We start from the raw sequence: 21,597 nt of genomic DNA, 5'->3' as shown, positions 1-21,597 counted from the left end.
AGAGTCCCAGTAAAATCAAACTGGTCCTGGGGAGGGTCCAGCTCTGACTGAGTACCAGACTGGTGAGGTTTGTGTTACTCAGTGGATTTTTTAACTGTTCTCAATCCTCTGTTATGCTGAATCGATGTTCACGTGGTTTTAGGACTTCCTTGACAGTTTTGTTTTAATCTGATTATCATCTGTGCTCTGAATGAGTTACTTGGTGTTTATGGCAGATTCATCCATTACTAAGTAAAACAGGACTTGTAGCTCAGCTTTGTCCACATCTTTCGCAGGTGTACCTGTACTAGCTCGGTGCTTTCTGGCAGACCGTTTCATTCATGCAGCTACCATGGCTTGGTGCTTCTAGAAGGTTGCTCCATCTCTTCATTTAGTCTGAGACCGTTCATTTAGTCTGAGACCGTGACTAGGTTGATTTAGCCTGAGGCCACGACTAGGTTAATTTAGTTTGAGACCGTGACTAGGTTGATTTAGTCTTAGACCGTGACTAGGTTAATTTAGTTTGAGACCGTGACTAGATTCATTTAGTCTTAGACCGTGACTAGGTTAATTTAGTTTGAGACCGTGACTAGGTTGATTTAGTCTGAGACCGTGACTAGGTTGATTTAGCCTGAGACCGTGACTAGGTTCATTTAGTCTGAGACCGTGACTAGGTTGATTTAGTCTTAGACCGTGACTAGGTTGATTTAGTCTCAGACCGTGACTAGGTTAATTTAGTCTGAGACCGTTCATTTAGTCTGAGACCGTGACTAAGTTGATTTAGTCTGAGGCCATGACTAGATTCATTTAGTCTGAGACCGTGACTAGGTTGATTTAGTCTTAGACCGTGACTAGGTTGATTTAGTCTGAGACCGTGACTAGGTTGATTTAGTCTTAGACCGTGACTAGGTTGATTTAGTCTCAGACCGTGACTAGGTTAATTTAGTCTGAGACCGTGACTATGTTCGTTTAGTCTGAGGCCATGACTAGGTTGATTTAGTCTGAGACCGTGACTAGGTTGATTTAGTCTTAGACCGTGACTAGGTTAATTTACTCTTAGACCGTGACTAGGTTAATTTGGTTTGAGACCGTGACTAGGTTGATTTAGTCTGAGACCGTGACTATGTTAATTTAGTCTGAGGCAATGACTAGGTTGATTTAGTCTTAGACCGTGACTAGGTTCATTTAGTCTGAGACCGTTCATTTAGTCTGAGACCATGACTAGGTTGATTCAGTCTGAGACCGTGACTAGGTTGATTTAGTCTTAGACCGTGACTAGGTTGATTTAGTCTGAGACCGTGACTATGTTCGTTTAGTCTGAGGCCATGACTAGGTTCATTTAGTCTGAGACCGTGATTAGGTTCATTTAGTCTTAGACCGTGACTAGGTTAATTTACTCTTAGACCGTGACTAGGTTAATTTGGTTTGAGACCGTGACTAGGTTGATTTAGTCTGAGACCGTGACTATGTTAATTTAGTCTGAGGCAATGACTAGGTTGATTTAGTCTGAGACCGTGACTAGGTTCATTTAGTCTTAGACCGTTCATTTAGTCTGAGACCGTGACTAGGTTGATTTAGCCTGAGGCCACGACTAGGTTCATTTAGTTTGAGACCGTGACTAGGTTGATTTAGTCTTAGACCGTGACTGGGTTAATTTAGTTTGAGACCGTGACTAGATTCATTTAGTCTTAGACCGTGACTAGGTTAATTTAGTTTGAGACCGTGACTAGGTTGATTTAGTCTGAGACTGTGACTAGGTTGATTTAGCCTGAGACCGTGACTAGGTTCATTTAGTCTGAGACCGTGACTAGGTTGATTTAGTCTTAGACCGTGACTAGGTTAATTTAGTTTGAGACCGTGACTAGGTTGATTTAGTCTGAAACCGTGACTAGGTTGATTTAGTCTGAGGCCATCACTAGGTTGATTTAGTCTGAGACCGTGAGACTCCTTCTCCTCTTTAGTCTGCAGGACAGGCCGTCCATGCTTTCCACAAACTAGTTCACATCTTCATCCAGGTTTCCACTTTGCCTCAGACCATTTTAAATGAGCTTTGGTCCAGAGAAGACAGAAGAAGCTGGTTCTGGATCCTGTTCACATCTGGCTTCTTCTCTGCATGATGGAGCTTTAACCTGCATTTGTGGGTTTCAGGGTGAACTGTGTTCACAGACAGTGGTTTCTGGAAGTCTTCCTGAGTCCATGCAGTGGTTTCCAGTAGAGAATCATGTCTGCTTTTAATCACCAGCATCCAGCCTTGTCCCATGCATACAGAGATTCCTTCTGATTCTCTGTCTTCAGATGTTATTCTAAACTGTAGATGGAGGATCTTCAAAGTCTGAGGAACATTTTTCTGAAATTGTTCCACAGTTTTAGATCCAGTTTGTCTCAGATTGTTGAAGCTCTGTCCATCTTTCCTTCTGAGAGACTCTGCCTCTCTGAAATGCTCCTTTTATACCAGTCATGTTACTGACCTGTTGCCAGGTAACCTGGTTTGTTGTCCAATGCTCCTCCAGGTGTTTCTGGTTTGTACCAGGTACTTTTCCAGCCTTTTGTTGCTCCTGTTCCTACTTTTTCCAGACGTGTTGCTGCATCAGATTCACTGTCAGCTCATGTTGTCATCACATGGTGAAACGTCTCAGTTTCATTATCTGAGATGTTGGTGATCTTCTACTGGCATTAAAATATGAGATGACGAGATTCTGGTTTTATTTACATTTTACACAGAGTCCAAACTTTATTGGTATAAGGGTTTCATATTGTTGCAAGACGCCCATACTGACCTCAACTCACAGTTAGGTGTTTAGCATAAGTTCATAAACCGAATCAGACAGTTGGTGGTTTAATGGGTGATTCTGCTGTATTTGAAGGATTTGTTGATGTTACTCGTACTGACTGACTTTTTCGCCCTCATGCAGGTGTGAGTCAGGTGGAGGTGCAGAGCAGCAATCATGGTTGCCCTGTCGTTAAAGATCGGCGTGGGGAATGTGGTGAAAACCATGCAGTTTGAGCCCTCCACCATGGTGTACGACGCCTGCCGGATCATCAGGGAGAGAGTTCCTGAAGCACAGCTCGGCCAGCGTAAGCTCCCACCACACACAGACAAACACTGCTCTTCACTGTCCTTCCCAGTTCCCATCGTATCTCCCACGACTGCAAACACTGTCATGTAAAGCTCTGAAACACGGGATCACTTTAATCAGAAACATTTCAGAGGTTGTTGCAGAGCTTATTTAACATTGTTTTTTTTCGTTTTAAACCCAGTTAAATCCAGCACAGTGGGGTTGTGTTAACTTCTCTTTCAGTCTAAGAGACAGTGTGTCTAAACCTGTTCTTCATCTCGATACAACAGTTGAAACATTGAATGAAACAATAAATAAATGTTTTAATAAATTGAATAAAGTAAAGATTGAAGATTAAAAAATTAAAGATGAAGAAAACAAAAATAAAGTATCTTTGTACAGTCATGCTAACTCAGGCTAACATCTTTTTTCTTCCTCTGTCGTGGACGTGGTTCCTTCTTCTCTGTCAGAAAAGAGTACTTTATTCCTTTAAAGATGCAACGTGTAACAAAATCAAAGGATGTAATCTCTCATTAAAAACTGTGTTTCTATTTGTATCTAATCATTTTTTAACATACCTAATGTTTTATTCTCTTAAAATGAACCATTTTTACGGTTAAGGACAAAATCATTAGCCCCTCTACACTGAGAAAATGTCATTGTTTTAAATGTTTTTTTTTCATGCTGTCAAAGAATCTTTAACAGCTTTTTCAGGTGTCCTCGTTTTATTTTGTCAGAACGTTTCACCCCCGGTGCTAACAGTTAGCCTGCAGTGGTTTGTTGTGGTCTTCATCAAGGCTCTAGAGGAATTCCAGCCCATCATTTTTTTGGCAAATCTTTCAGGCGCCTCCAGATTTGATGGTCCTCTGGTGTGGACCTCTGTTATCAGTTCAGCTTCTGCAGATGTGTTTTGGGTCACCAAACAACGACCCAGATCCACTTCTTCTGCTGACGGCTTCAGGTTTTCTTGTAAAATCCTCACATATCCCTTTGCTTTCATATTTCATTTCATTTTCTTTTCACTTGGATTTCCAGTTCCAGATGAACTGAAGCATCCCCACAGCACAATACTGCCACCACCGTGTTTCACTGTGCAGTTACACCTATCCTTCTTTCTCCTAACATAAGCAATGTCTCTGTAGCCAAAACAACTCTAGCTTCTTCCATCTGACCCAACATGCTTCAGTATGCGTCGTCTGTCTCCAGGTTGTCCTCAGCATACTTCAGTCTGGATTAAAGGTGTCTCTTCTGCAGAAGTGGAGTTTTTCTTGGTCTGCAGTCTCTTGGTCCTCCCCCCTGTAGAGGGGGCATAAATTCCTCCAGTTTTTCCTCAAGTGTCTCAGTAGTCACCCTGAGTCTTTGGACACATCTCTCACTAGTTTTATCCCAGGGCTTTGCAATCTTTCTCTTCCTCCCTCTGTCAGGTTTGTTCTGTGTGGCTCTCCATACCTTCCCTGATGATACCTGACTCCAGCTCCTGGAAACAATGTGATAACTTGGTACATCTTCCTGCTGCTAACTGCTAAAGCTAAACTGATTTCTTTTGCTTTTGGCAGGATGCTTTCTGAGGCCAAACCCTTACTGAAGTTTTTAGAATACAGTATGTGTAAATTAGGAGGCAACCCTCAGTTTATCTTGATTTTACAAGCTTTGAGCATAACAGAGTTTAAATGGTGGTTTGTTCAGCGGCTCAATGAACAGAGCTGTTTCTTAAGATGGCTAATGATAATGACCCTGGCTATTTTTACTTTTTTTTAATAGTTCTGTTGTTGTGTGGAAACAGAAATAACTGATGTTTTCTAAAGATAACTAGTAGGTTTATAATTCTTTACTCCATTAAAAAACAACATGGAAAAATTTAGAAAACTTTAAATTTCATCAGGGGGCTACTAATTTTGTCGTGGGTCCACCTGCATGTCAGCTGCCACCATTTTTACTACGGTGTCTCTGAATGGACAAACAACTCTTGTATGTGAAGCTTTAAAACTGCAGTAGCATCTTTGATAGGCGCTAGAGCACCGTTTGGGATAAGAAACGACTTAAAAGCACCATAAAGGAAGACAGTAATTACCTGTAGTGCAGTCATCGCTTCACCTGAGGCCACTGGACACACTCACACATGAAAACAGAAGAATTTTGGCCACTGATGGCCACCGTCCATTCATAATTTTCTGTGCACATCTTTACCACTAGATGTGAGTAATTCCTACAAACTGGGCCTCTAAGCTGATCCAGTTTTTTCTGGAAGAAGAAGAAGGAAGCAGCTGCATCCTGTCTGTAATTTCTCAGAAATCTTCACTGCGAAGAGCTAAAAGGAAACAAACTCAAGCCAAGTGATGAGATGGTGTATGGCCAACGCCCCTGCTGTACAACTACAAGAGTGAAGGTCTTGGAGGAAGAGCAAGATAATATCACCATGCTGAAGATGAGCCAAGGAGGACCAAAATGATGTCAAACCTACTGGAGAAAAAACTGGAAAATTGGTGGACTGTTGTGTAGTTTTTTGTTTGTCCGTTCATACAGACTGTCTGAAATCAGTCTGCAGCTGAAGGTTGTTGGACATGTGTCATGTCTGCTTTCAGCTTATTAATTACCAACCATTTAGGAAATCATCTCTTTGTCCTGGTCATAGCCTTCTCCTGCACTAACATCCTCTGAAGTGTGTCATATTTCCACAGCAGCTCCTGCATTACCCGTTCCAGCATGTTCATCATGTGGAAGAGACACAAAAATCTGGGCTCTCTGATTTCTGCTGCAGGCTGCAGCTCGTTTCTGCTGTCCAGCAAATTCTCAACATGTCTTTGCTCAGGCTCCTCCGCTGGGGCAGCTCTGTCGAGTCGTGTTTTTCTTTTTGATGACTTCAGGAGTTTCTTCACCAAATAAACTGATTGATAACCTTCTCTCCTTGACTGCCACTGATGTTTCACCTGAATTATGTTTGGACTGGTTCTGTCCTGTAGCTCTCTGACTTAACCTGAAAACTAGAGTAATCTAAACCACGGGGTCACACTCATTTTAGTTCAGAGGCCACATTCAGTGCGGTTTGACCGTAAGTGGGCCAGACCAACAAAAAAAATAGGATGATAAGCTATAAATAATAAAAACTTCCAATTATACTTATTATCCCCTGCTAGGATAATAAGCTGGCCAAAGGAAGTTGTTCAGACCACAGATGTTAAAACATGGAAGCTGTTCACCATGCATGGAGGGTTCCACCCCAAACCCAGTCTCCAGAGGCTATATACTAAGCACAAAGAGGGAGTCCGAGGACTAGTGAACATCAGGGCCACTATCCAAAATGAAACATCCAAGCTCCATGAATACATCAGGAAGATGCCCCAAGGGATGAAGCACTGAGTGAGTGTCTCAGGCAATGGAACCTGGAGGAGAATGAAATGGAGAAACCATCATGGAGGACAAGCTGCTGCATGAGATGTACCACCAACAGATAGCTGAAGTGGCGGATATGAACAAGTCCTACCGATTAGCTAGAGAGGGCTGGACTACAGGACAGCACAGAGGCACTAATCATGGTAGCACAAGAGCAAGCCTTCAGAACCAGGGCAATCGAGGCCCAGATCTACCACACCAGAAAGAACCCCATGTCTACCACACCAGGCAGGACCCCAGATCTACCACACCAGGAAGGACTCCAGATCTACCGCACCAGGAAGGACCCCAGATCTACCGCACCAGGAAGGACCCCAGGTCTACCACACCAGGCAGGACCCCAGATCTACCGCACCAGGAAGGACCCCAGGTCTACCACACCAGGAAGGACCCCAGATCTACCGCACCAGGAAGGACCCCAGATCTACCGCACCAGGAAGGACCCAAGATCTACCGCACCAGGAAGGACCCCAGATCTACCACACCAGGCAGGACCCCAGATCTACCACACCAGGAAGGACCCCAGATCTACCGCACCAGGAAGGACCCCAGGTCTACCACACCAGGAAGGACCCCAGATCTACCGCACCAGGAAGGACCCCAGGTCTACCACACCAGGCAGGACCCCAGATCTACCACACCAGGAAGGACCCCAGATCTACCTCACCAGGAAGGACCCCAGATCTACCGCACCAGGAAGGACCCCAGATCTACCGCACCAGGCAGGACTCCAGGTGCAGGCTGTGCAAAGAGGCCCCTGAAACAATCCAGCACCTCACAGCAGGGTGCCAGATACTGGCAGACAAAGAATACATGGAACACCAGAACCAAGTGGCCGGCATAGTGATCATGGATAAGCAGCAAAGCCGTAGTGATGGATGTAGCATCCCAAACGGTGGAAATATCAGGAAAAAGGAACACGAGAAACTGGAGAAATACCAAGGACTCAAGGAGGAGCTGGAGAAAGCCTGGAAGGTGAAGACAACAGTAGTACCAGTAGTCATTGGAGCACTGGGGGCCGTGTCCCCCACACTGGAGAAGTGGCTCCAACAGATACCTGGAGAACCATCAGACATCTCCATCCAGAAGAGAGTAGTCCAAGGAACAGCTAAGATACTGGAGGACCCTCAAGCTCTCAGGACTCTGATAGAGGACCCGAGCTGGAGATGAACAGCCAATCAGCCCACCCAGGGGAGATGGGGAGGATGGGTGAGGGAAGAGATTTTATGTTTGTAATGTCTAAATAATTCATTACTTCACATTTTGATCAAAGTAACTTTTCCAGATCTAGAAGTAACTTTTAATGTACATACGTGTACATGTGTGTAGTAATCCTGACCACCTGAACCGACTCACCTCTTCATACAAACTGAAGTCACATCTAATAGGTCAGAAGTTCTCCTCCTGCCTAGGAAATGTTTTACATTTAAACATTAAAAATTAAACCTCACCTGGACACACTGCAGTCTTATTAAATAGCAGTTTATGTAATTATATCGTTATTAAAGTCATCCCAGGAGCCAGATCCAACTCTCTGGTGGGCTGGTTTTGGCCTGCGGGCCATATGATACCCCTGGTCTAAACTATCACATTGTACTCTATCTAAGACTTCATCCCAAGCAGACTTGAAGGAGTTTTCCTCCCTTAATTAAATTATATCCTTATTGATAAGATATGAACTTCAGCCTTTTAAGGTTAGCTAATAATAGATCTATATCCATGCTGCCTTTGTTTCTAAAATGCTTGGAATAAATAGTTTAATCTCAACTTTGTGCCCATTTCAGCAGAAATAACCAGTTTAAAGAGTTTCAGTCCAGATTTAGAGCTCATTGTAGGTCAGAGACAGACCATGGGCCTTATTTATAAAACTGAGCGTAGCAAAACAAACTACAGGCGTTGTCTGTGGCGCAAGTCAACTTTCAGATTTATAAAAGCGTAGGCACGCACGTCCCACGCCTGTTTCCGTTCATAAATCACAATTAACTCTAAAGCGGGCGCATGGGAGGAACGCCTTGCCCCGCCCACATGGACACCTGTAATACATCATCACATCATTTCCATGATGGCTCGAGAGGGAAAAAGAGGGGAAAAGAGAAATTTTTCAGGGTGTGAGACAGAGATCCTGATGGGTGGACACTGTGTGGGCGTTACTGGTGTCAGAAAGACAGAATAGTGGCAGCAGGTGGAGATCCTGTCATCACAGTGTCAGAAGGGAAGACACACCAGAGGCATCGGAACGTACGGCTGGATATCTCAGTCGGTAGAGCATCCGAGATCAAAGTTCGATTCCCACAGGGGTGAATCACTTTGGAAAAAAGCGTCTGCTAAATGACAGTAATGATGCTGGTAATTTAGTTTTAATGTATAAAATAAATATGTACAGATACATCTGAGACTGGTAGCAGTTTATTTAGTGTTAAATAATATTTCTTTCTAGTTGCTGGGTGTTCCAGGTGGGTGGGCGGTGCTCCAGCTGGGTGAGCGGTGCTCCAGCAGGGTGGGCGGGGCTCCAGCTGGGTGGGCGGTGCAGAGGGACACAATCACCGCTATTAACCAGGTGGATGAGGAGTTGCGGGAAATAAAGACTGTGTGGACAGGAATGAGGACAACAATAAAAAACATTGTGTAAGAATAAATAAAGGAAATCCTCCTCTTGTGTGTTTCGTTAGCGTAGCATCACTTCTAGACCTCCAGCCTCCAGTCTGGTCCCGCTCTGCAGGAATGAAGGACCAAAGCTACTTTCCACACTGGCTGCTACATGCTGGCAGCAGACTGGCTCCTTATTTATCTGGATGGGTTTTATAACATGAAGTTTTGTTTCACAATGACAGAACATGTTTCAGTGGTTGAGCTTCTTATTAATGTCATCTTTTTTTTTCCTGTTTTTCCTTTTTTCCTTGATTTTATTCTGGACCGTTGGTGTCGCCGTTTCCTGTTTCTCTAGATTCTGTGCATACGCCTGGGTCAGAGTTGTGTGGATGTAGGAACATTGCATTGCCAAACATTGCCGTTGATCAGAAATTCATTTCAGTGGCTTGAACATGTTATCGGGATAAAAGAAACCGGCTGGTTTAAGTCATATTTATGTGATAGAATCCAGTTTGTGTAAATGATGAGTCTTCCTCACACAGTACATGAAGTCATGGAGTTCCTCAGAGTTCTGTACCAGCATTATTCTTCCATTAGGTAATATTATTAGACTGCATGGTGTAAATCTCCAATGCTGTGAAGACCAGTGTTCATATGTAGACATGTATTTATTTAATCTGTTTATCCACTGACCTGGTTAACATGAGCACCATCGCTACAGTAACAGCTTCATAGTGGCTGAATGATAAATCAGAAACTCAGAGTTTCTATTTTCCTCTGCAGCCAACGACTACAGCTTGTTTCTGTCTGATGAAGACCCAAAGAAAGGAATCTGGCTGGAGGCTGGAAAGGCGCTGGACTACTACATGTTGAGGAATGGGGTGAGTCACACTGATACACACCACTAATACACACATACCACCACACAACACTAACATTAACGTTAACCTTAACTTTACAACTTTAACTGCAGCATAACTATTGTCATGACTTGGGAAAATAGTGACTTTGGAGTTCAGTAAACAACTTCATTAATCTGAATTAATTTCTTTAACTCTGATGCAGAAGAAATGAATTGATCCAGATTAATGGAGTTGACTTAATCTTTGGTCAAACATCCTCTGATTTCTGTTGCAGGACACTTTGGAGTACAAGAAGAAGCAGAGACCCCTGAAGATCCGTATGTTGGACGGCACAGTGAAGACCGTCATGGTGGACGACTCCAAGATCGTCAGTGATATGCTCATGACCATCTGTGCAAGAATAGGTGAGCTCGGCCATTGGAACGTAACTCCATGAACATCATGTTACTGCTGGTGTGGCTTCATTTTGTTTCATTTTTCCACTGTTTGCGGTGATTGTAAAGCAAAGCCTTGTCTGTTTATCAGGTATAACAAACTATGATGAGTACTCCTTGGTGAGAGACATTGGTGAGGAGAAGAAGGAGGAAACCACAGGTACTCTGAAAAGAGACAAGACTCTTCTAAGAGATGACAAAAAGATGGAGAAGCTGAAGCAGAAGCTCCACACAGACGATGAATGTAAGTTCAGACTTCAGGTTTCTCCTCAAGTTTGATCCAGAAATCAAGAGCAGGAAAATTAAATGTTTAGTTTGAACTCGGGCTGGAAAACAAACTGGGCCCAGATGATCTTAGAAGTCTTGGTGGCTCATAGGATGTCAGCTAGGGCTGCACGATTATGACCAAAATAATAATCACAATTATTTTGATCAATATTGTAATCACCATTATTAATCACAATCATTATAAACAAAGTATGTGGCAACAATTTTTTGTGAAAAATTAAACATTAAATTAAAATAGATGATAAAGAATGCAGAAAAATACATTTACCATTAATTTGTGAGACGTTAATGTAAATTATGGGGCTACAAAAGATGCTAAATTAAGAGCCGTTCGGGAGCCAAAAGAGCTGAACATCCATCACTAGTATAAATAGTTGTAATGGAGGCTACCGTGGAGAGGGGTGGCGTGAGAAAGGCAAAAATTGATGTAAAGACAACCTAAAATGTTTAGAACAGCAAAAAAATAGTAAAATTAAATTCTTCAGTCAATATTTTCTTTGTTTTTTAAGTTTAATTTTATTAAGTGTAATTTGCTTTTATTTAATTATGAGTCTGCAACATGTCACAACACTTTTTAAATATTTAGGTCCACAGTTTTCATTAATAAACAATAATATGTGACGGTAAGCCAGCGCGGGATCATCCAGCAGCAGCTTAGTACGTTTCATTTCCAGCCTGGTGATGAACCAGAGGCGATCATCTCCTGCTCTGAATGCTGCAGCATGAGGAACAAGCCTCGTCTGAGTGCTTCTGGATGGGGGGAGGGGTCTGCAGCACCCATTGAAGAGTAAACCATACGCTCTTTCAGTCTCCAAAAGTCTCCAATATCACCAGAAAAAGTGACTAGATTTGACGCTCGTAACTTTTTTGAAAAAAATTCGCTAGAGGTGAGTGAAAACTCGCTAAATATAGCAACAAAGTGGCTAAGTTGGCAACAACTCGCTGCTGACTGTAAAAGGTGTTATTTAGGCAGCTTAATGAAGCCTTGGCCTCGCGTTCGCCCCCTGGTGGCTGGCAGACCACTGGTTGATATCGTTGACGATCAGGTTTGTTTAATTGTGGCACCAAAATCGTGATCACGATCAAAATCTGATTAATTGTGCAGCCCTAATGTCGGCAGATTAGATTGTTATTTTGGACCAGGACCAGTGTAAAGATGAGGGAACCAGAGCAGCAGCATCTCGATTAGTTGGAGCTGTCTTAGAAAGACCTGTAAACACAGACTGGACCCGCATAGGGTGGAGAAACCAGCTGTTGTACATCTGAGGATCCTGACAGTGGAAAGTAAATAAAGTACAAATGGCCTACTGTGGGAGAGTTCTATCATCCAATCCATCAAAAACCACCAAGAACTTTTTCTGGGCTTCTGAACAGTTTGAATGGACCAAATAAATGATAAAAATAAGAAAGAAGCATAAAAGTTTAGCTAAACTTTTCTTTTCTTGTAACATACATCTTTCATTGCTGTAAAAATAAAGTGTTTCCTTTGGCTGAGAGCCGAATTATACAAATAGTTTAACAGCAATAGAATGAAGATAGAAAACAAAATGTCCTGCCCCTCATGGTACACAGTGTTTGTTTAATGTAAAGGGTTGAAAAAGGTGTCGTTATTAATCCTTGTGGCCTCCTCAAATTTAGTACCGTCTAAAGGGCCTTTGGGGCCAAAAATGTACGTGCACAAACACACAAAAAAACAAATTATTTTCCTATGATATGGTTTTAATGGAAATCAGTGCAACATTTTTTGGCCACATCGGTGCACTGAGGAAGTATCTGATAATACATAAAAGTACTAATGACATCAAATCAGGTTTTCTGCTAATCTTTGACACCCTACTTCATAGGGGCTGGTCTAATCTGGTCTAGGTTGCCAAGAGTTCAGTGCAATCCCCCTTTACACATATACTTAGCAATGTTTATTTACTTGACAATTTGGAAAGCTGTGGAGACTCGCGGCAGGTTGTAGCAGCTGCAGGAAGTTGCTGCTGCTACGATTTGAGCTGCTGTCTGTCGCCAGATGAGGATCAGCAGGTAAAGAATAAAGTCCGGTTTTACTTTTACACCCTCAGAAGCACAAATCCGTCCCATTGCAGGAAGATTTCATCAGAAATTCTATGAAAGAACAGAAGTCTGAAACTAGCAGATCTACACCAAATAAGCTCACATCCCTTCATATGCATCCATGGGCGTGGTTTTCTATGCCTGCATCTGGAGGGAGGAGCTGTGGGGTTTTAAAATTATAAATGAAAGCAGAAAAAATATTGATGTTTGATGATTTTATAGCAGTGTTTTGTGTGTGGACATTTTCGTCATAAAGAACACTAGAGGTTACTAAATCCAACAACAGGGTATAAAAGATGTGAGAGAAAATTACTTTGGATTGCAGAAATGTGACTGAAAAGAAGAGTTAATGGAAAGATACAGATACAATTATGTATTGGATAATGCCTGATGAGGTGTCCATTATCATAAACTAATGGGCATTATCGAAGGGCATTATCCCGCTTATACCATGGTCACTTACAAAAGAAATAAATGTTAAATCAATTATTATTACGTTAATGTTGTTTTTCGCCGTTAAAATCCTGAGTCATTCACAAGAAGCAGCTGAGTGGACTGTTTCGTTGTGACGCGTTGCCAAGGTAACCGGCTCTGACACAGAACCTGCAGCTTGTTCGGCTGCAGCTGGTGTTTTATGGGCTCGACAGATGGGAGGCGACGACGCTCCTTCTCCATCATTTTCTATGGAACCTGTGCGATGAGGCGAAAATCGCTGCCCTCCTCCAGCCAAGTGACAGGCGACATTCATGCACGTAAAATGTTGCGCTCGTTCTGCACATGGGGGCTTGCGACGTGGCACAAGAAAATAGAAAAATGTTCAATTTCTGTCGCTGTCGCCTGGCACTACAGCCAACCAGCGAGGGGCTTCATGGACTGACCAATGAGAGCAGGCTAGACGGTGCCGTCTGCAAAGACTTTGAACATGGAAGAATGGATCATTTTAGCTGTGTCTGACTTTCCCACACTTTCCCATACTTCACACAAAGATTATAGAGATGTAAATAAAAAGGCAGCCGCATGGCACCAGAGTGAACTAGTCCGAACGTAGGTTCTGGATTGATCTGGATCAGCCTTGAGGTCTATCAAATGATGACATTCATGATGCAGTTTCCTATTTTGTAAACTCGGATGAACCCACAGTTGTCTCTCATTTATACAGTAAACAGCAAGATTTCTGTCATTTCATGCAAAATCTTCTGACTCTCCATCTGTCATAATTTGTCATGTCACGGACTGGTTTGAAAATGTCAAAATCCCCCACCATAACCAACCATAACCAATCAAATTTTTGGAGAAAAGCGATCTTAGAGCGCGATGCACATCACAACTTGCCGTGTGTCTTGCCCATTAGACCTGATCAGTGGAGGGAAGGGAGATGATTGCTTAATGTTATGTTACATGACACAAAGAATCATTTCGGAGGGGGGGTGCAGCTCTTACAGCTTGTGTGTGTCCAGAGGATGATGCCACATTTTGTTTCAAAGTCCACAGATAGTTTCCTACATGTTCAAAAGCCTGCAGGCTGCTTTCACAGCGATGCCACGACATGATCTGAGCTTCTGTTGCCACGGTTACCAACTACCGTTTAGTCTGGGCAATAATTTACGAAAATAAGGCTATTTGACGGGAACTTCTTTTATAGGTGTCCATTATGACTTTTTAATGGACACCCTCCAGCCAATCAGAATCAAATTTCACCCAGACCATGGTATAACACCAAGTAAAAAAGAAAACGTGGAAAATGGCCAAAAATGCCTGAGCAGGGGATTTCGGGTTAAACTTGTTTCTTGCCTTACTGAGCTGTGGACTGCTGCTTTCCCACAACCTGTTGAAGACCAGACTCTTTCACCTTTGTTGTGACTCACAAGTAGTAGGAACCTGGAGCACCTGGAGAGAATGTAAACTTCATAAAGAGAACATGGAAGTGGTGCAGCTGGTCTACATGACAAGGTGTAAAATGAGAAGGATGAGAATTGGCGTCTCCAGGTCGGAGTCCATGTTTCTGAAAACCTGTGGATTGGCCGCTGTGGGATGAGAATGAATTTGGTCCTCATGGGGAGGAGTTGGCAGGTGGATCTGTGCAGCTTCTGAAGTGATGTGGGTTTCTGGTTGAGTCTGTCATGGTGAAGAGGGCTGAGCCTGTTCAGGTAATTAAGACATCTGGTTTGGATGTCTCCTGGAAACCTTCCAGGTTATCAGTACTGGAATATCTGGAAGACGAAGAGGAGGGGGAAGAGGAGGTGGCCTGGGAGAGGAAACTGTTGACCTGCAGCTACGAACATGATGGATGAATGGATGGATGACTGTTTCTGAATGAATCTTGCCTCAGTGAACTGGCTGGACCACGGGAGGACGCTGAGAGAGCAGGGGGTGGAGGAGACGGAAATGCTGCTGCTGAGGAGGAAGTTTTTCTACTCAGACCAGAATGTGGACTCCAGAGACCCTGTCCAGCTGAACCTGCTCTATGTACAGGTAACTGCTCTCACATCAAATGTTTTCCGGCAAACATCATCATTTGTATGTTAACGCAGATTTTTGTTCATTAAGTGTGTAATCATCTGTGTGTTTGGTTCCAGGCTCGCGACGACATTCTGAACGGATCTCATCCCGTCTCTTTCGACAAGGCCTGCGAGTTTGCAGGTTATCAGTGTCAGATCCAGTTCGGCGACCACAACGAGTCCAAACACAAGCCTGGATTCTTGGAGTAAGTACTGGCTTCATGGTTCTTTTGGTTCCAGTTCTGCTCTCAGTTGGCTGACCTGATTCCTGATTCTGGTTGAACTTCTTCCTTTTCAGTTTAAAGGAGTTCCTTCCCAAAGAGTACATCAAAAACAAAGGGGAGAAAAAGATCTTCCAGGTAAAAACAATATAGCCTCCTGCAGCTTAAATGATGTTTTATAACCTGAAGATCCACTCCTTCATATTGAATTAAACTAGATCTGAATAAATCTGATCCTCTGTGTTTCTTCTGCTCATATAGGCACATAAAAACTGCCAGAATATGACGGAGATTGAGGCCAAAGTCAGCTATGTGAAGCTGGCCAGGTCCCTGAAAACCTACGGAGTGTCATTCTTCCTGGTGAAGGTGAGAGGAAATCTGTCAGAACTTTGGCTCGATTCAGGAGAAATGGCTTCAGGAGTCATTAATATATCAGTTCAATGATCAGAGCCAATAACATGGATCCAAACTGAGAATCTGAATCAAGCATGGATACATTTACACTATAACCTCATTTAATGTCTACAAAAAGAAATTATTTCAGTTTTCTTTCAGATGATGTGAACATTTTAAAGCTCAATATGCATAATGCGGTATGGCCTGATTCTTTAAATGAAGAACAGGTTGTTTTAGGGCCAGGCTAAAACAAACTGCTGACAGGAGACTGGGTCCTGGAGGGTGGCTGGGAGGCTGCGCAGATGGGAGACTGGGTCCTGGAGGGTGGCCGGGCGGCTGCGCAGACGGGAGACTGGGTCCTGGAAGGTGGCCGGGAGGCTGCACGGACAGGAGACTGGGTCCTGGAGGGTGGCCGGGCGGCTGCGCGGACAGGAGACTGGGTCCTGGAGGGTGGCCGGGCGGCTGCGCGGACAGGAGACTGGGTCCTGGAGGGTGGCCGGGCGACTGCGCGGACAGGAGACTGGGTCCTGGAGGGTGGCCGGGAGGCCACGTCAGCAGGAGCTGGGACCCCTTTGACGAGTCCAGAAGAATCCTCCCAAACACAGACTTTGGTTTTATAGGTGTGTCTCCCTTGGGCACAGGAATCAGAGGTAGAGTAAGAGTGTCCTGACCCGGGACCCCCTGGAATACATGAACCTTAGGATGCAGAGGAACGTCCCTACCCAGGACCCCCTCGGAGTCAGGAACCTCAGGAGGCAGCATGGACCAGGGCTGGGATGCTGGCCATGTAGAACAGCTCCATGGCCGCTGCTCCACCCGTTTTTTCTTTTTTTTTTTTTTTTCTTGTGGGTGACACTTTTATCGGGTCTGATGTTGGTATATAACTAACTTGAGTCTTAGTTTTGTTGCATTTTAGATATACTTTAGCTATTTGGGGTTAGGAAGAAGCAGTAAATAGATTTTTTTTAGTGTTGGGCACGTTAACACGTTAACGCGTTAATCGCGCATAATCGCAACGCTTAATTAACGGCATTAATTTTTTTAATTGTGCGTTGATTTTTTTTTTTTTTTTTTTTCTGGAAGCTGGCTTTGATGACAGAAACATGGCATCCATGTCTTCCTTTCCTACTGCAGCGGTGCGTCTGTAATCAGGAGAGAGCAGCTTTATTAAAATGAAGAGACATTTTCTGTCTGGAACTTAAGAAAGAAGAAGAACCGACGTTTCTCTTTGTCAAAATGCAGATGGGCAAAGCATCATGATTTTTGGACGGGAAACTGCTCCTAAAAGACAATGAGAAACTTTTTTTTTTTATTTTTTATAAATGCGGCTTTAATTTATGCAAGACAGCAAAGGTAAGACATGCTTTCTGACTTTTACAAACGTAAAGCATACATCGGGTCTTCTTCTGCTTCTGGTTCGGTGAATCTTGGTCATATTAAGATGAAACTTCCAGCTGTGGAATCTGTGAGATGTGAGCTTTCAGTAGAGGAGCCGTTTGTTCGTGTTCATGCCATGGGGTGGACACGGGGAAACATCATCTGTGTTTACATATTTTTCGGACTTTATGTAGCTGGTCTTTGAATTATTTGTTGTTTTAACTGTGTTTGTTGGTCATAGAAATGGTTTTGCTGAGCTGTTAGCTGAGATTCTGGACTCTCGGTAGATACCACATCTGACGTTACACCCGGAAAACGAGATGTTAACCCCTTAACTCCCGATAGCGGAGGCTGCAAGTGCAGTCAAGCTAAAAATTAAAGTTTAGAGAATTTATATCCAGAAATGTGGATAATGAAGCAGTGAAGGTGCATGGATGGAAGTTATTGTGCATATTGTGAATATTTCTCTCTCCTCACCATCTAGAAGCTGTGAGATTCTCATCCTGCTTTCTGTCTGTTCACCTGATGCTGATATTCATCACATATTGTTCCTTCTGTGTTTAGAAGGAAGCAGCTTCACAGCTTTAAATTCATCCTGCTGACTTTTTACCTTTTAGTTAGTAAATCCTGAACATTTCATCCTTCTTTCTCATAAAGATGTGATTTTATAAATATTAATGAAGAAATATTTTAACTGTTGGTGTTTAAAGAGAAAACTGCTGCTAAACCTGTTTATGTGTTTAGTGCAGGGGTCTGCAGCCTTTCCAATCCAAAGAGCCATTTTTCCCTCAGCCAGCTAAATAAAACTACTTTAGAGACGCAGATGTTACCAGACTTTTCAAAAAGGCAAATTAATATATATTTTTAATGAAGAGCCACCATAGGATGTTTGTTATTTTTGAAGAACCATATTTTTATTTCCATTTTTAGGTTTTAAATTAAGAAAAACATAAACCTTTATAAAAAAAAAAAAAAAGAGGATAGACAGACTTTCTTCTAAGGGATGTAGATCTTTGTGGAAAATGTTTTAAAAGAAAAAAGTCCCTGGTTTCCAACCTAATGACAAGAAAGATAGATTTAAAAAAATATTTTAGCCACGTAATTAGAGGTATTGTGGAAGGTTCAGAGAGACACTTGCAGCTCCAGAGTTGCAGGTTAGAGACCCCTGATGTCGTGTTTGTAAACCAAAATTTACTACATTTTCTTTATATAGCTGTAGGCCTCCTTTTAAAGGAAAGAAACACTTTGCTTGTAACAATGCGATTAATCACGATAAATCACAGCATGTAATGCGATTAAAAATTTTAATCGTTGCCCAGCACAAATTTTTTTATATTTTACTTATGTTATATATGCTATGGATATAAATATCATCTCAAACTGTTAAATGTTTAAATGTTTCCATGTGACACCACCGAATGACAGAGGAAGAGTCCTCATCTGTGTACTGGTTCCAGTTACACATAATTTAATATTATGGCGATGATAAATAAAAATGTGATGTCTTCGTATGCGGACACCAGGATGTAGGAGGTTAAAGGAGGCTCATGGGTTTGAGCTTTTCTTTTAAATGTGATTTTACAAAGTCTTTAAAGAAATTCAAACAAAAATCATTTCAACTGAAGACACGCGGAGCTTAGAAAGCTTCCTGTGATGTGGAAACAGGAAGAATTATAAATAATAAAATGTCTTGTTTCCTGTTTATTGAATAGTTTTTATCTTCAGAACTTGGTAGAAATTAAGCTAATGAGTCGTACTTCTCACTTCTAGAAGCTGATTGATCTGACTGACAGCTGATCAGAGATAACAAATTCTAACAGGATTCTTTCTCTGTGTTTCCTTTAATGGCTGCAGGAGAAAATGAAGGGGAAGAACAAACTGGTGCCCCGTCTGCTGGGAATCACCAAGGAGAGCGTGATGAGGGTGGACGAGAAGACCAAGGAGGTCATTCAGGAGTGGAACCTGACCAACATCAAACGCTGGGCTGCATCACCCAAGAGCTTCACCTTGGTAAGGTTTCCTGTGGTGGTTTGTCCACATCCGAAATCTAGATTCAGTTTTCCCAGACTTCACGTGCTGATCTGTTAAACCAGGACTTTGGAGACTACCAGGACGGTTACTACTCTGTGCAGACCACTGAGGGGGAGCAGATCGCTCAGCTGATCGCTGGTTACATCGACATCATTCTTAAAAAGGTCAGCCATGACACAGACTCAACATCATACATGATTTTGTTGGAAAGGAGCATTTTAAGGACCGTTGTGTCTCCATATTTCTGTCTTTTAACAGAAAAAGAGCAAAGACCACTTTGGCCTGGCAGGAGATGAAGAGTCAACCATGTTGGAAGACTCTGTGTCACCCAAGAAGTAAGTTTGTGTGTTTTATGACTAACCTTCCTAAAGGCTGTATTTATATGTGCTGTTCGCATGATGCGTCCCATGGGAAGTGGGCGGAGTTTCCTGTTAACATATTGCAGATCATTGAAAACCGTGTGGACATTTCTACTATCACTGCAGGTCCACTGTTCTGCAGCAGCAGTTCAACAAGGTGGGGAAGGTGGAGACAGGTTCAGTGGCCCTACCGGCCATCATGCGCTCAGGAGCCGGGGGACCAGAGAGCTTCCAGATGGGTTCGATGCCTCAGGCCAAACAGCACATCACCAGTGGACAGATGCACAGAGGACACATGCCTCCACTGGTAACCAGGACAAATATCACACAATATATTTCATAATAAAATGAGATATTTGATAGCAGGAAGCAGGATGGACAGGGTCCAGTTAACAAACTGCAAACCCAGCTCACATTTCAGAACTTTACCCAAAACTCCAAGCCAAGTTGTACTTTGTTTTAATAAAAAAGGTGCCATCTGAGTTCAACTAAGCCAGTGGGTAGAAGCCTCCTATTGGATAATTCCTTGAGGGTGATCATGTTCCAGCTGCAACAAGTTGTTCAACCCCAACTGATGCAATGAGTAGCTTCTTGTTTCTTAAGCAACCACGTGGGAAGACACATCCCGTGGTCTGTTCAGAAGAGTCAGATCATCGGCATCAAGCAGAGAAAACATCTCAGGAGAAGAAGAAACTGTCCAACAGATTAAAAACTGAAAAGGATGATGGGGAACCATTGTCTTCCAGAAACTTAGTCAAAAAAACATCCTGAATGATGGTAATCTGTGATTTAACGTTTGGTGGAACCAGATGGAAGAAAAACAGCAGTAGAACTCAGGACCATGTTTAATAGTGGAAGTTAGAACATTTCCACATGAACAATGTGAAGGAACTCAAGGGACTGAACAGCTGTGGAGCCAGAAGAAAACCACTAACCAGTGAGGCTAACTGGAGAAAAAGGCTTCAGGTTGCTAGGTAGCAAAAAGACAGGACTCTGGAGCCATGGAAGAAGGTCATGTGGTCTGATGAGTCCAGGTCTACCCTGGTCCAGAGTGATGGAGCATCAGGGTAAGAAGAGAGGAGGATGAAGGGAAGCAGCATCATGCCTAATGCTGCTGTACAGGCCTGTGGGGGAAGTCTATGATCTGGGGTTGCTGCAGCTGGTCAGGTCTAGGTTCACATCTAGGTTCAGGTCTGGGTTCAGGTCTAGGTTCAGCAACATTATATGTCCAAAGAATGAAGTCAGCTGATACCTGATGAATGAGCAGGTTATTCCATCTTCCCTGATGGCTCAGTGTCAGGATTCATGGGGTTCAGATTGATGGATCGGCCACCACAGAGTCCAGACCTGAACCCCATGGATCATTTTTGGGGTGTGCTAGATGAGGCTTTGTTCAGTGGTCGGATTCTCCATCATCAATACAAGATCCTGGAGAAAAATGGATGGAAATAGTTAGATTTCTGACTAAAGAAAAGTGATTTGTTTCCAGAGAATTACAACGTTTACACATATTAGAATTGATCAATAAAGTTTTATGTTTTTTGTGTGTCTGCAGACTTCAGCCCAGCAAGCCCTGACTGGAACCATCAACTCCAGTATGCAGGCGGTCCAGGCTGCCCAGGCCTCTCTGGACGACTTCGACACGCTGCCTCCTCTTGGAACAGACGCAGTAAGGATAAACTGTCCACATGGACTGCCTTAAAAACTCTTAACATTTTTAAATACTGAGTAGAAACCAGAATAAAAGCTGAAGAAGTGATGCAAATTTTATTTATAAATCACAAGACTATAACGGAAGTCAAACTCATTTTATTTCATTTTTAACGTGGTCTCCTTCAGTCAGACCAGTAAAATAAGAGAATAATAACCTATCAATAATAAAACTCCACATTTCTGTTTTAGTTCAGAGAAGTATTTTATCAAGATGTTTACATTTATTAAACCGTCCTTTTAGAAAACATTATGAACATCCTGAAATTTCTGGAGAAAAATAAGTAAAATTTCAACTGTTTTACCTCAGTTACACATTTACATGATTTATTTACATATTTTATT

General features: G+C 42.7%; 1 protein-coding gene across 1 annotated transcript in view; it reads left to right on the top strand.

The window, feature by feature from the left end:
- tln1 (talin 1) overlaps window positions 1–21,597 on the top strand; it is an 82,126-nt gene that overhangs the window by 19,468 nt on the left and 41,061 nt on the right. The window contains 13 exon segments of the mRNA XM_041969602.1: window positions 2,892–3,054; window positions 9,798–9,895; window positions 10,152–10,281; window positions 10,403–10,555; window positions 14,990–15,132; window positions 15,237–15,364; window positions 15,457–15,517; window positions 15,641–15,745; window positions 19,007–19,162; window positions 19,246–19,347; window positions 19,442–19,518; window positions 19,669–19,849; window positions 21,098–21,211. Coding sequence (XP_041825536.1) covers window positions 2,925–3,054; window positions 9,798–9,895; window positions 10,152–10,281; window positions 10,403–10,555; window positions 14,990–15,132; window positions 15,237–15,364; window positions 15,457–15,517; window positions 15,641–15,745; window positions 19,007–19,162; window positions 19,246–19,347; window positions 19,442–19,518; window positions 19,669–19,849; window positions 21,098–21,211 — 1,578 coding nt within the window. The 5' untranslated portion in view covers window positions 2,892–2,924.

Source organism: Melanotaenia boesemani, chromosome 19, assembly GCF_017639745.1.
Source record: "Melanotaenia boesemani isolate fMelBoe1 chromosome 19, fMelBoe1.pri, whole genome shotgun sequence".
NCBI lineage: Eukaryota > Metazoa > Chordata > Actinopteri > Atheriniformes > Melanotaeniidae > Melanotaenia > Melanotaenia boesemani.
This window is presented reverse-complemented; position numbering and strand designations above follow the sequence as displayed.